General features: G+C 39.8%; 1 protein-coding gene across 1 annotated transcript in view; it reads left to right on the top strand.

Annotated features, from left to right (window-relative positions):
• HEATR5B (HEAT repeat containing 5B) overlaps window positions 1-13,871 on the top strand; it is a 47,972-nt gene extending 34,101 nt beyond the window's left edge. The window contains exons 28-36 of the mRNA XM_026051162.1: window positions 794-1,031; window positions 1,604-1,864; window positions 2,590-2,717; window positions 2,907-3,051; window positions 4,535-4,804; window positions 7,255-7,479; window positions 8,759-8,910; window positions 11,655-11,868; window positions 13,151-13,871. Of these exons, the coding sequence (XP_025906947.1) occupies window positions 794-1,031; window positions 1,604-1,864; window positions 2,590-2,717; window positions 2,907-3,051; window positions 4,535-4,804; window positions 7,255-7,479; window positions 8,759-8,910; window positions 11,655-11,868; window positions 13,151-13,455 (1,938 nt within the window). The 3' untranslated portion in view covers window positions 13,456-13,871. The remainder of the gene's footprint in view (window positions 1-793; window positions 1,032-1,603; window positions 1,865-2,589; window positions 2,718-2,906; window positions 3,052-4,534; window positions 4,805-7,254; window positions 7,480-8,758; window positions 8,911-11,654; window positions 11,869-13,150) is intronic.
• Window positions 13,872-14,875: the final 1,004 nt, after the last annotated feature.

Raw genomic sequence — 14,875 nt, 5'->3', positions numbered from 1 at the left:
TTATACAAATGACATTTCATTTCTTCTAGTGCGCTACTGTAAGGATTTTTCCATTGCATTTTCTTGAAAATTGCTTCTAAAATATGAAWAAAGAAGTATTAACACCTTAGCTATTGTTAATCACCCCATACTGTTATTTTCAGCTTTGATATGAAGCAGAACATCTGTTGTGTGAAGACATTTATTTCTATGCTATTCAGAGAAAAAGAAAAAAAAATCTTAACTAGAAATACCAGAAAAATCAGTTATTCCCATAATATGTATCTAAATGTTTGAAAATCCTTCCTTAGCCCCTCATAGCATCTGTTAAAGACAGATTAATGTATTCACATAGTCCACATTTGAAACCATTTTCATTATTCATCTTTTTTTATTTAGAAACTCTTAACATAGACCAGTAAATCTATCTGTGCAGAACAGAAGTAAAATGGATGCTTTTTTCTTTTTTCTTTATGAAAAAGGTACGTGCAGCCAGTTTGTTTTAGGAAAGTGCTGTTCATGTCCCTAAACAATACCTACCAGTTGAAATAAAAGCAAAAATAGTTAAATAAAATGTAATTGCAGTGCAGATCTCTTTCTACTCCCTCCTTCCCTGCTTTTACCCCCCCCACTCATTTTCCAGATGATTTTCATGAAGTTGGCCACACAAAAAAAAAAAAAAAAGTAATAGCATTTGTGACACACATGAACTGGGAATCATCTGTGTATAGAATCTCTTACTTTCACTGGAGGAGGCTGCTTTGTTCTTTCTACCATTTTACAGCCCATATTTTCATACCTGCCTTGCCCCTAGGTGTACGTTGTCGCCATGAAAATTAAGAAGGAAGCAGAGACCAAACCCAGGCGGGTTTCCAAGAGCGCCGAAGACGACGACGACGACTTTGGTGCCGTGGACGAGTTGCCCCCAGACAGTCTGATCACGCTGGTGCAGCCGGAGCTGCCGGCGCTCAGCCGCCTCTGGCTCGCTGCCCTCAGGGACTACGCTCTGCTCACGCTGCCCCCCGAATTCGCCACTCAGCTGCCGCCCGACGGTGAGCGTGCAGGGCCGGAGGAAACTCTTGCTTGAGACTTGATTTCTTTTCTACAAAGGTTTTGGCAAAATGGTTGTGTTTTCTTCTTCTATAGAAATGTGTATATAATAGCATACATCCTTGTTTTGGGTAGGAGGAAACCTTAAAATCTGAGTGTGTCTTTTCCTACACTTTATAGCGAAGATGTTTTTGCAGAAATAAGACACTTCAGTTGCTTCTAATACTTTGAGGTTAAATAGAAAAAGAGGTTGATGTTTATTATATGAAAAGTATAGTCTACCCTGGAGTAGATACTGCTTAAACTTAATCAGCAGTGTACTGAGGGTGCTCTGAATGAAAAGTGCTGCAAAACCTGATGTCTTTGCCTGCCCTCCTGCTCACTGCTTACTAATCCAGTATATCTACTGCAAGTGCACACATGGAGAATGTGCATGCAGTGTGTCAGTAACAAGGATTTAATCTAAACACATACACGGTGAAACGCACCCAAAGCAGATAGTGATGAATGTAGAGTTTGTTCTTCTTGTCTGATATGCAAAGAATTTCAGAATTTATCTTTGTTAATTTAACAGGGGGAGCGTTTTACACTCCAGAGACAATTGACACAGCTCGACTGCATTATCGAAACTCTTGGGCTCCCATACTACATGCAGTGGCACTTTGGCTMAATAGCACAGGATTTAATGCTTCCGAGCCTGCAGAAGAGGCTGCTGCAGCAGTGCCCAGTTCCCAGAAACGGGCTACATCGATAATGCTCAACCAGGCACCTGGAACTCCACCAACCACTAAAACTTTGCCAGAGATAAACAGAGATCGAATGCACTTAATTTTGGGTAAGAGTTACGAGTGTAGAGTCCTGCACCAGCAYGTGTTCAAGAATCAGAAAAAATATATATACAAATCTAGATCAAAAGTTCTGGACATATAAAATCTGGATGATTTAAAATGCAAATRCATTGCATATCTGCTTGGGCTAGTTGTATGGACTAGCTTTTGCATCAGTGTGGCTTTTTAGTTTGTTTTTTCTCCTCATTTTTGGGTAGAACYCCCTTTCTCATTTTGTTATCTAAAACACTTAGTGGTGAAGACAGCCAGGTATTCTGAGGAATGCCAACAAATTGCTGAGATATATAGATGTTTAAAACTGGTTTTATGTGCCGTGTGTATACTGTGCAGGCTGCATTTTCAAAGCTTAACTTTATCTTGGTTATTTTTATGTTTAAATTATGACTCTTACAATTGAGTTTTACTTTATTGAAGGTTTTTAATCTATAGATATTTAGAACAAAGCAGTAATTTGTTCAGTTGACTGATTATTGATATGTACTTGTTTTCTTGCCAAAACTTGGGGAAACAGGATGCAGAAGAGGAAGAGAATACAGTCCCAGTATTTCTAATATATGGAAATTCTCCTTTCCTTTATGGGAAAACAGAATTGGGAAATATGTTCGTCTTTCTGAAGATGCTAAAAACCTTCTGTATTTTAAGGAATTTTTAAAAGAAAACTTGGTATTTTAAATAAGAAGCTTTTTAGTTACTTGACACCTGTGCTTTTCAGGTGTCAGTATACAGTTTCTCTGTTCCCCGCGACCTGAAGAGCCTGTTGAACATGTTACATCTTGTTTACAAGCACTTCATACTTTATTGGATTCACCTTGTGCTAGGATCCATATTGCAGAGGATCAGGTACTGCATTTGGTTCTTTCTCAGAGCGTGTTGTAACAGTTAGCTGTTATAGGCCTTGATCTGTCATCTGTGATGCTTACAAAACCTGTAATTAYTTTTGAGAGAAAAGTATTTGCTTTGCTATCATAAGCAAATTGTTAAGTCCTAATTAATTTAATATCTTTAATATATATTTTGTTTTTACTGTAGCTTCTTGGTGTTGAGCTCTTGAGTGTGCTTCACCGACTCCTCCTGACGTGGGATCCTCCTGCAGTCCAGCTACTCGTTACAGGAGTTGTCCAGCAGATAGTGAGAGCAGCTCAAGATTATTTGCAGGAAAAAAGGAACACTCTAAGTAAGACCTTGAAAACACAACTTGCTTTGCTGCGTCAATAAGCAGCAAGTTTTCATATCAGGCAAGATGCTAAAATGTATTAGAATATGCTGAGGAAAAAATGCTGTGTGTTTCACAGACCCTTTTGATATGTTCATAATCTCTCCTAATTTCTTAACTCTTGTAATGTGCAATTTTTCTTCTTCTCTTTGTCCTAATAGTCATTCTCTTCATGTCATGGTTTTAATGAACTTTTCTTCAACACGGGTGACCAAAACTGTACCTCAGCAAACTGATAAGGTCTTTCCAGTACTTTGCTCATTTTTGCTAGTTTTTCTGTGCTGACAGCATCCTTCCCAAGTTTAGTTGTTCAGCCCCACGTGCTGGGTCCTGTAGTGTGTCCTTGGCAGAACTGGCATTCCTAATGTGGGTGAGCTCTTACTGGAACCAACAGGCAGCGCAAAAAGGTGACTGCCACCCGGAAGAACAAGCAGAGAAGTGGAGCAAGCTGGTGCCTGACCTCTTTCTTCACTTGCGTTTAGGGAGTGTCCACAGGCAGGAGCCCTGGGAACAGGGCGTGCAAACAAGAGCCAGGCAGCTGGCTGGGAAGGGCGTGCTCGTGGGGCCCCGAGGTGCTGCTCAGGCGCGTACCGGGCTGCCAGCGTGAGCACAGCGGAGGGTGGCACTGACAAGTGGGAAGACGGAGGGCCCAGTGTGAGCAGGAGCCGTCACCTCTGGCACGTTAGAGGTCTAACGAGTCGGGGACCCGGCTTTCGATTTGAATGAAACTTCTCTGCTTGTTCCATCCTCTGCTTGCTGCCTTGTGCAGCCAGGGCTGGAATTACACTGCTCACATCTGTGGGGCGTGAAGCACAACAGTGAACAAGTCATCTAATGTCAGGGAAGTCAAAAGAGAGAATGACACATGCAGGGGCAGCAGCCTACATCCTGCCTGTGACAGGAGGAGGGACAGCCAGAGATTATGTTGAAATAGGGGAACACGAAGCTTCCRTCACGGTGGAGGTTGCCAGCTTTTGACTTCCAGAAATAAAAATGTCTATGTTTGTCTGGGTGAATTAGGTTGAAATAAGGTTTTGTTAGGCCGAGACATTAGTTAATAGCTGTTTAAATTAAGAAATATTACCATGAGTGCTTATTTGGCAAATATGACTGTTACTTTGGCCATTAGATTTAAAAGAAGTTAGAATAATGGCTGCATTTTTATTTTGTGCATTACTTTTTTTCTAGTTCTAGATGRATTTTGAAAATATGCTGCTGCAATCACAATATTTCAACATTTCTAAAGTATTTAAAACTCCTTTAGGTCATTCTGACTGGAGCATCTACTTTAACAGGAGCCATGTCTGTCATAGCTAACTGTGAAGCTGCCTTTTTTTATGACTTTTTTTGAGGATGTTTCATGTAGTATTTTTTGTTTCTTTTTAAGCTGCCTGCTCAGGCATTCCTTTCCTTTCCTTTCTTTCTTTTTTTTTTTTTTTTTCAGATGAAGATGAGATTGAGGATAAAGAAAATTGCCTTCCTTTAGGGGAGGGAGGTGAAAGTGGTGGTCTGGTGCCTGGAAAATCCTTAGTCTTTGCAGCCATGGAACTGCTCATGTTTATCCTAGTACGGCACATGCCACATCTAAGTTCCAAAGTGTCGGATTCTCCAAGTCACCTCTCTGCCAAATCTCATCTCTCTGAGGAAAGTGCTCGTCTCGTAGCTGCCTCTGTTACCATATTGTCTGACCTGCCTTCTCTGTGTTCTCCCGCAGGTAAAGTATTGTAACAAAATACATGTAAATGGCTATTCTAGAAGGAGTATAGCAAGCATATAATGCTAAGAGCAAACTGGCTATCTATCTATCTGTCTGTCTATTGCAGACTACTTTAATGGTCATCTGTTGAAAGTAGTGTTCAGATTTAACTAAAAACTGAATCTTTTCTAGTGGATCAGTGTAAAGAAAACGTATATGGTTTTAGGTTTACATGTATGCTCTGTTTTCATACAATTTTGCTAAAGAAATGAAACATTCCATTATTACTTTGTTTTTCTCCATTTTTGCTTCTCATCGTTTTTGAAACTCTGCAGACAGTTGTAATCATATTGTAAAGGAAGATGTATATCTCAGAGATARTGGAATTTACTGAGAAGTTCATGAAAAGCAGCAGCTGGCTAAAGAAGAGAATCCCACTGAGGAAGATTGCCACAGTTCAGTTGTGAGAGGCTTTGTTTTGCAGCCACTGGCTCTCAGTCCTCCCAAATACAACCCTAAGCTAAACAGAGCTCCCTTCTGCCCGAGGAGACTGTTGGAGACTGTTGAGTCAGGTCGGGCAAAGGACACAAGTCCATGGGAAGCTCTTTTGCTTTACAGGGAAGAAATTAAGTTGTGCATCTCATGCATTGCTGCAAAGTTGCAGCCACTGAAGGACATGAAACATTTGACAGGTTGATCCTTTAGTGAGATTCATGGCAAGCAACATATTTAGAAAAAAATTGTGCTTAGAAAAGCATATAGACTCTTCCAACAAGCAATTCATGCCTACAGTTCATGGTAAAACTTAGAACATTTTGAGCTGGTCTAGAGTCCTGCTGTGTTTTAGATTTGATTCCTGGTTCCTTTTTCTTTCTCATTCTTTTTGAGCAAGAAGAGTAACTACATGACTTCTCTGTTGAATGGGATGAGGATGGGACTTCCAACACATGGGAATGACCAGTGAAAAGTCTAAAGAGACTGCTAGAGTTGTGTACTTTTTCATCCAGAAGATGTAGCCAGCTGATTGCTGTAGGGATGGGAGTGGTATATGCACATATGCTTTTATTGGATCTTTGGATGTAAGGACAACTGTGAACAAGGGGAGTGAATCATTTGCTGAGACTGAGTGGTTTCTTTGCTTCCTCTTCGAACTTTTCTGCTTGAGCCTCATCTGATCTCACCTGGCCAAAGACCTGGGCAATTTGACTTAGAGGCTCTGTTTTAACCAGGGATTTGGACTGTATCTCCAAGAGTCCCTTCCAACCATAATGATTCTTCCATTCTCCTGAGTAAATTTTATCCTCTAAACGTTCCCAGAGGTAGGAGAACAGTGAGGTTTGAGTTACCACGAATGCAGAAAATGAGAAGATTGAGTTAGACATGTGAAGTGACCTGACTGAGTGTAATGAACTGCAGATTGGCAATAAGCACTTACACCCGAGAGCACCCTTCTTTCAGTCCTACAGGTGCTGAAAGTTGCGTGCATTAATGGGGCTCATTTAATAGAGTTCCTGTGTGTCCAAAGTCACCTTACATGTTACTTGCCCAGCACTAGCCGACTTGCTTGATCTGTGCCTAACTTGTACCTGCAGGACTGGCTGCACAGAACATACAGATAGTTGTTGATTTCTTCAGGGGAAATAACAAGACTGTAGGAGGAGGATTCTTTCATTACCTCCTGCATGAGGTAATGAAACCCCATAACCATGGAGTTRCACCTTTTTCCTAGGACGAGTCCTAGAGTGACTTCCCTGCTTTGCTTTAGGGGCTTTAAACACACATCTGCTTGGTAAGATGGTGCCCTTACTTGGCTTGCATACTCGTTTCCACAGCTATAATTTTATATATATGGAGAGAGACYGACTCTTTCCGTATATACAAATATACTATGTATAGTTAGTTTATGAGACTGTGTCCAGATGCAGATCCTATTTTAGGTATTTAGGTATTTACCTAAACGCAGATCCTATTTAGGTATTTATCGCTCTGGACGTGTTCAACAGGGAGAGCTTATTTCCCCACAGAGCTTCACAGCTCTCAGTGCTGTAGTAACTTCTCTGAACTGGTTTGTGGCTGAGGCACAGCCCAGGGAACAGAACTTGACTCTGTTGTCTTTTTCAAAGTGCTGAATCGATCTTTCTTGGACAAAATCATACCATGTTTCATGTGTCATGTAGGGCAAGGCTGAATAGCATTCCTGAATAGATTTTAATTGTTGGTTTGTGTGACTGCTTATTATATACTTCACCACTACTGATAATTGAATTTGTTTTTAAAATATTGAACTGTGTATATCACTTGCTGCTTGAATTACAGTTTATTTCAATGTATCTTTTGTTAGCCATATATATCCTTTTAGAGAAATATACACACACACACACACACACACACACACACACACACATACCTTAAGGTGTTGGGAGGCTTGCTGGAATTAACTTCAGAAAATGTACTTTGTCTTGTTCTAGGCTGTATGACAATCTTACCCACTATCCTGTTCTTGATTACAAGAGTACTGAAAGAAACCGCGGTCAAATCCACAGATAACCAGGTCCCACCCCCCGTCAGCGCAGCCCTTCAAGGCATAAAGACTATTGTTACGCTCCCCACGGTCAGGACTGATGAAACTCAAAAGCAGTGGACAGGTCTGATCCGCAGCACTCTGGCATCTATCTTGGAATACTCTCAGCCTGGTAAGCAGTTTCCCACTGTGGGAAAGTTAAAATGAGAGAGTGGTGGGGTTTGAGTTAAAGGAAGGGACTTGTTCCTGGAACTTGAGGGCTTGTATCTCTCAGCTATCCCGTATCTCAACGTCAGCTGAATGTCTCAATCTATAGGAGTTCCAAGCTAAAATCATTTCGCTTTCAAGACTGTACAGCAATTCCTGTGGGTACTGGACACTCTAGATGTTTTTGTAAGGCTGGTACAATCAGTTCTGCCCCTTCTTTCCTCTTTCCACAGAATGTCTGCTTGCTTAGAGGGAAGGAGATTTTAAATCACTAAAACAGTGGTTGTAAAGGAACTGATCTCTTAACTGAAGCTATAATTGTTCAGTATGGTACCTCAGTTCAATACACTGAATTGAACCTCAAGAGAAAGGGCAATCAGTGTATCTTTAAGTGTACGTTGATAGGATTCTTATTGTCTTCATGACAGTATTAAAGTGAATGAATGTGAAAGCAGCCAGGCATAACTGTGGCAAGGCTCCTGCTGGAATAGGATATTCACAATAGTGCTGCAAGATTCTAGCAGAATCCAGGAGGGCAACAAAACCAGCAGAAAACAACCTAAACTAGCTGGTTTTTTTTTGTGTTGATGTAGCCTCATGAATGAGATTCAAAAAGACAGAGCTGGTGCAAGGGGTTTGAAAAAATAAATAAATTTGTCTGGTACAGACAAATACAAATCAATTTGGAAAGGAGGGATGGTTAAAGTGGGATTGTACTTTATTGTGCAGCTGTTTGATCAGCTTGTCGCTTGTGTGAAATCTCATCCTAAGAGAAAACTGTTACCATGTTAGGTTTCAATCCCTTACTCTGCTGTACACACTGAAGGGATTTATATATGTATGTAATATATAGCACCTATATTTTTAATGGGGAAACGAATTTAAAAATAGGCCTTTCTTCCTATTGTTTATACACTGAAAATGAAAAAAATGACTATGTCAGAGAAGGTGTCGATGATGTTTTGGCTTGATTGATAGGTTTCAGAAAGCTTGATTMGCTTTGTTAAATAAATAACTTATTCTAATAAAATTATTCAACCCTAATTGTCAGTCACGGTCATTAAATGACTTGGTGATGAGTGTATGCATAATTTGTATGAAGCTGCAAGTCATTGCAAGTAAATTTATTTCCTGTTTGTGAATTTATTCACTGGGATTTGCTAAACAATTTTAAGCCTTTTTCAGAGTAAGCTTACAGCCTGTTTTTTTTTTTTTTTTTTTCTGGTTTTGTTTTTGTTTTTCAGAAGCCTCTAAACCAGTTCTCGATGAAGTAAGCATGCTCACTGCTATTGCCCTCTTTCTCTGGTCAGCAAGCAGTGAAATAATTGGAGTACAGTCTTTACAAAATGGATGTATGAACAGATTTAAAACTGCATTGAATTCCTGTGATCCTTGGGTAAGCTTATGATAAAGGAGTGTGAATGATGCACGCCTGTGGATAGGTCCCTGGGATATATTTATTTTGTGCCTTGAATTTTTTTTTTTTTTTACTTATTTGAGAGACAATCAGACACTGATTGCCAAAATAAATAAGATTTTCAAGAGTGAGTTATAGAAATGCTTAATGAACAACCCAAGTAGGTGCCTCTGTCATGTCTCTTCTTGGCCATGTGCCAGATTCCTGACTCTTGGTCTTTTTAAAAGAGAAAACATCTTTGTTAATATGTGAAACTTAGTTGCCAAACAATAGTGACATTTCTACATTCATTATAACTTATTATAATACAGACTGAACTTCTTTTTCTGCAGGTAACGCGATAGACCAAATTTCTGCTAAACTTTGTTTGTGCAAAACCTGTGATTATTTTCTGTTTGGTTTGAAATAGGATTTTGTGCAATGCTAAAATTCAACCTTTATCAGAACCTTTACAGATCATGAACCGTGTGTCTCCTGATTTCACTTCTGTCCATTGGTTTGTCATTATGAATTACCTTCAGAATTAATTCCTTACTAAAGAGAGAAATTAAAGTTAAAGCCTGACTTTTTTTACTCAGGCTAATGTACTGTGCAGTTATACTTAACTGTTTAGGCCATTTATAAATTCATTTGTTTGAAAGGATATACAAATCTGCAGGTGGGAGCTAAAAAATCAAATATTTCTGCAAGTAGATACTGCAGAGATTCCTCAGAAGACAAATATGCAGAAAATGCTGACGTACTTAAGATCGTGTTGAGGCAGTTGGAATCCTGTTTAGATTAGGGATTTTTCTCTGCAGCAGGTTGCCTTTCGGCAGCGTGGACATAAAGCCCAGCTCCCTGCTGAAGCCTCCTGTGTGGTGGAAAGYTGCCTCTACGACGTTTTAGTGCATGAATGGAAGTGTCAGTGGTGTGCAACAGAAGCCTTTACATCTCTCTGCCTCTCTCAGCTCTGTATAAGCGAATARAACAGTGCCTATTATCTTACAGCAGGCGTACCTGGAAGTGCTGCTCTGCTGCTTTGCCCACCCTGCTGGAAAGCTGTCGGGGAGCTGGAGCTTGGCACTCTTTTTGTAGTTCACAGGGAATGCTGTGAGAGCAGCCAGACCCTGTCCACTCCTCATTGCTCCCTGATAGGGAGAACAGTCCGTGATACTTGTTTATCTGGTATTTTCTTAATATAAAACATATGTTTTTGGGCAGTAGCTAGATAATGGGAACACTGCATATGGAAAAAGAATCCTAAGGAATTACTACTTCCTCGTAAGACATAGCAAGAGTATGTTTGAAACTGATGATCTACAACAAAAGCCCTGAAAGGTTTGCTGCAGAGCATTGCTACAGAGAGTGTCCTGAAGGCTGTGGTAAATGCAGGGAGGCTGCAGGTGCATTTTGCCCTCCCTGTGGAAGTGATTCCTAGAACCATAGGATCTCACTTGAGACACCCTTGTCCCTAAGTCTTTACAGAAGTGTGACACTTTAAGAGCTGATGAGAAGGGAAAGAAAGGGAAGAGGAGGATTTGGAGAAGTGTGAAGACACATTGGTCTGTTTCAATAAGTTATTCCTAAAGTGATGCTGTGACTTGAGGAGAAAAACGTTCTGCCTTGGGGCTCTGTTAGAAAGCACAGAAAAAGTATCAAAGGCCCCAAACATTTAGTTGTACAGAGCACTTGCAGTCTTATAACTAACAGCAGACAGACCTGCGTAGCTTGTTAATAACCTTATTACTCCTTTTGTTCTTTAATTTATTTATAAATATGCTCTTAGTCATCCTCAGATCTCCTCACAGATCATTGTGTTCAGGAATACTTTCTCTAATACATTTCTGTTCAGAACATGGTTAATAACTCAGGGGGTTTTGGTTAGAGTGCAGTTTACAAACATGCAGCATTTTGTCTTGATATTTGTTGGGGCTGTACACTGTCAAATTTCAGGCATATTTGGGGGTATTTTGGTGAAAATTAGTTTTTGTGTTTTGTTWTTGTTTTCTTTGTTTGGTTTTCTTAATCCAAGTCACATCCATTCGTCAGTTTGATTGGCACTGAGTCGTTTTCACAAGCATTAAATTTTATTCTCCAATTGCAGTGAAAGGGTGAGGGAGGGAAAAAAATCGTMAGGAAAGGAGGGGGCTTTTCAACCCAGATCACTCTGTGACTGTGCATAGACTCCTATACTACTATTAGCACAAGAGGGAAAATGAGAAAGGACAGACRGGCCTTTTGGCAATAGTTTTGACCGATGTTAAACAACAAGATCACTTGATTTTGGTCTGCATCCTTTTTTTTTGTGGATCACTTCACCCTTCTGGCTGGAAAAACATTCTGTGATTTTTGCAGATACTTCTGCTCTTGACCCATGGTAGTTCTAAGGCTTAACGACCTAGTTCTCTGTGGAGCTGTGTGACTGAGCTGTACGTCATCAAGCTCTTTTCTTTCCTCCCAAGTTTATGTAGTCACTTGGCCCTTATTACCCACATGTTCTTTCTAACTGGCTTCCCTTTCTTGTATTAAAAAATGAATTAAAATTTTAGCAGATAAACAGTCTCKCATTGCTTTCTTCTTACTCAGTGTGTTACAAGAAAACTAAAAAAACTTTTTTCTTCTAGTCCTTTTTTTTTTTTTTTTAATTCCCTGTATCTCACCCACCTACATAGTGGATTTGATTAAATTCCCTCAGTTAACAAATAACTTTCAGGAAAATGTATCTATCTTGCTTTGCTTAGGTTCAAGCCAAATGTTATCAGCTTCTGCTCTCTGTATTCCAACATACCAATCGTGCCCTGTCAACTCCATACATCCATTCCCTGGCACCTATAATGGTTGAGAAATTGAAAGCTGTTGAAAGGAACCGGCCAAACAACAACACGGAGCTGTTGGCAGTGCAGGAAGGAATCAAAGTTCTTGAAACTTTGGTTGCCCTTGGCGAGGAGCAGAATAGTAAGTATTCAGTTTCTTAAAGCACCTGTAATTCCMAAATAAAGTATCAGATACTAGAGACACGGCACCAAGGAACTTGATGGTGCGTTCACAAATAGATGACATCTCCACAACATTCTTTGGCATTTGCATTACTAGAACTTTTGCATTTGTCGACAAGTAAAACATAGTAATTGTTCTGTAATATTCACAATTTATGTTGTTGCAAAGAAAAAACTTATGAACTGCAGTAGGGTCGTTGTTTTGTGCTTGGATGAATTCCTATCAAATTTTTCTCATTGCTACCTTCTATTTGTTTTAGCAGACTCATCTCTGTTTTATCAGGTTGACTCTACCATCTCAGCAAAGTATGTCTAAAAAGCCCTCCAAAATGAATTTTATTCGTTGGGGTATCTAGATCTTAGATAGAGCCTTCTATTTGCAGTAGAACAGAACAGAGTTCAGTTATAGAATAACTGAATTAATGCCCCATTTAAGGATTGATTCTGCAGATGTTCTGGTTCAAATGTTGATTAAGTTAAATGTAAAAATAATGCCACTCTCCCCTGCCCCCTCCCAATGTATTGCTCTGCATTGGTGATAAAATGCCMAATTTATTTTCTTAATTGCTGTTCTTTTTGGCATGGTGATTTGAAGCTCCTGTGAAATGGGGAATTAACTGAAATGCATGAGGCAATGACATTGCAGTGTTAATAATGGCTGGAGTCAGTCACTTCATTACATGCGTACATACATTTTTTGGTCAAAACCTTTAGGGGAAAAATGTTAATATTCAGGTAACCAACAAGATTTTAAGTATATGAGTTGCTGTAAATGTTATGGTTCTTTGAGCTTAAAATTTACTGTTTAACATGTTACATGCTGTGAAAAAGAGTCCTTGCCAGGTCAAAAAATGGAGTTTATGTTGCTTAAGGTTAGTTGTTTGTTTTATTCAAAACATACTCTTATACCTGTGCTGTTCTGGGCTCTGCTCTCATTGGGTGTTTCTAGCTCAAGTGTAGTCGTGTCATCAGGTTTTAGATGGGGAAGCTTGCGAGACAGAGCGATASAGCAGGTTACTGTCCCTGTATTTTTAGCAAACTTCATCTTAGTGATCTGATTAGGTGACYCAAGCAAAAGAAACCATCTTCATTTTAAGTGTTTTAGATGTGATCTTGTGTAATTTCAGTGGTCAGTCCTGAAAATAAAGCACTCCTAATCAGATGACTAACAGATGTGATTCATTTTATTTTGTTTCCTTTTCTAATGCGGTGGTTAYGTTGTGTTTCCCTTTCCCTTTTAGGAGTCCAGTTGCTTGCCCTGCTGGTTCCCACTCTGATCTCTTATCTACTGAACGAAAACGCCTTTGCTTCTGCATCTCCAGCATCTAAGGATCTGCATGAGTTTGCTCTCCAGAATCTAATGCACATTGGTCCCCTTTACCCACATGCTTTCAAGACAGTCATGGGAGCTGCTCCTGAATTGAAAACACGTCTGGAAACGGCAGTCCGAGCAAGCCAGGCCAGCAAAGCAAAAGCAGCTGCCAGGCAACCGCCACCCACAGTACATTCCACCCCAACAATTAAACTCAAAACCAGCTTTTTTTGAATTACTTTTATTATTTGGGGACCATTAAAGAGTCAGAAGCATTATATTATTCCTGATGTGTTCCTGCATATGTCTGTAATTTTGTGTAATTTGTATGTGAAAAGCTGTCTAATGGAGCTCGTGTAATTATTTTGAATCTGTGCATTATAAGGGAAGTGGTGTTGCTAGTATTTGTATAGATTTTTAAGAACTCGAATGTGATCATATTTATGAATTTGTGTTACAAATATGAACCAAAAAAAGTGTTCTCCATATTACTGACTTGTTTTATTTATTTTTTAAAGTTRCTCTGAACTTTTCTGAATGGTTTTTGAAATCTAGCAAATGTTACCCTACCACTGGTCCTACAAGCTAACACAGTGTGGGGTGGAGGGAGGAGAACCTGTTATGCAGTATTTACCACATGTCACGGGGAATTTCAAATGTAGAAGAATGCACTTTTTTCTTTTGAAAAACCAAGTAGGGTAAGGGCTTGTTACTTTTTGTAGATAATTTCAGCTTGCATGAGAAAGAGAGAAAAAAAAAAACGAAGATTTTCAGTCTTTTTCAAGCATGCTGTTATAATGAGATGTCCTTATTTATGTGGTGTATTTCTTTCAGCTCCATTTCCATGCTTGAAAATTAATAAAGGTTCAAAGAATCTTGCTCCCTATCTCTGCTAAGATAAATGAAGAAGAAAAGAAAAAAGTGGAAGTTGAGTTTGCAAAGGGGATYGCCAGCTACCTGCATTTGAGTAGCTGCAGTTGTCATGGGTAAGCAGTCTTCCTGTTCTGGCAGGCGTGAGTTAAAGGTGGTGTTTCTGTGCTCTGCTCTTTGCCTGGATCCCGAGCCGAGGTATCTGCTGCTTCCTGCTATATGTAGTCTCRTTGGCTACATCTAATCTCTGGTCCTTGGTAAAGCTCAAGAGACTTGACTCTCCTTTGCGTCCATACCGAAGGAGCAGGAACACAAGTGGCAGCCAGCAACTCCAGTTTTGCTCTCCCTTGTCAGGATTTTCTTTGCTGAAAAGCACTTGGCTCCCTTCACAGGTGAGAGTGAGTTTGGTTAATTTGGGGATTTGGGAGCTTAAGTGAGAGCTCAAATGCTGTGTTAACCTCAGAGCCAGTGGCTCCCATTCAGTTACGTCCATTGACTTCTGCTAGGCCTTGCCCTTCCTATGGACACCAGTGTAGAACCGTGTACCCTTCCTTAGACTTAACCATATAGAGGTTGAGTTTCAGAAATTTCTACTTAAACTCCAATCCAACAAAGGGACAGTAATTGAAACTGAATGTGATCTTAAGTCAGATGGGTTGAAATATTTGCAGATCATCATTTTTGCGTAGACACTTGCCTCTAAATCTTGTTTCCTGCAAGAGCTTTGTGTTGTCCTTTGAGCACTTAGGCTCACTTTTGTCCATTTGAGGGYGCAAAATATTTC

Source organism: Nothoprocta perdicaria, unplaced genomic scaffold, assembly GCF_003342845.1.
Source record: "Nothoprocta perdicaria isolate Ctin4 unplaced genomic scaffold, notPer1 scaffold_73, whole genome shotgun sequence".
NCBI classification, from domain to species: Eukaryota; Metazoa; Chordata; class Aves; order Tinamiformes; family Tinamidae; genus Nothoprocta; species Nothoprocta perdicaria.
The sequence above is the reverse complement of the archived record's forward strand: the minus strand, read 5'-3'. Positions and strand labels throughout refer to the sequence as shown.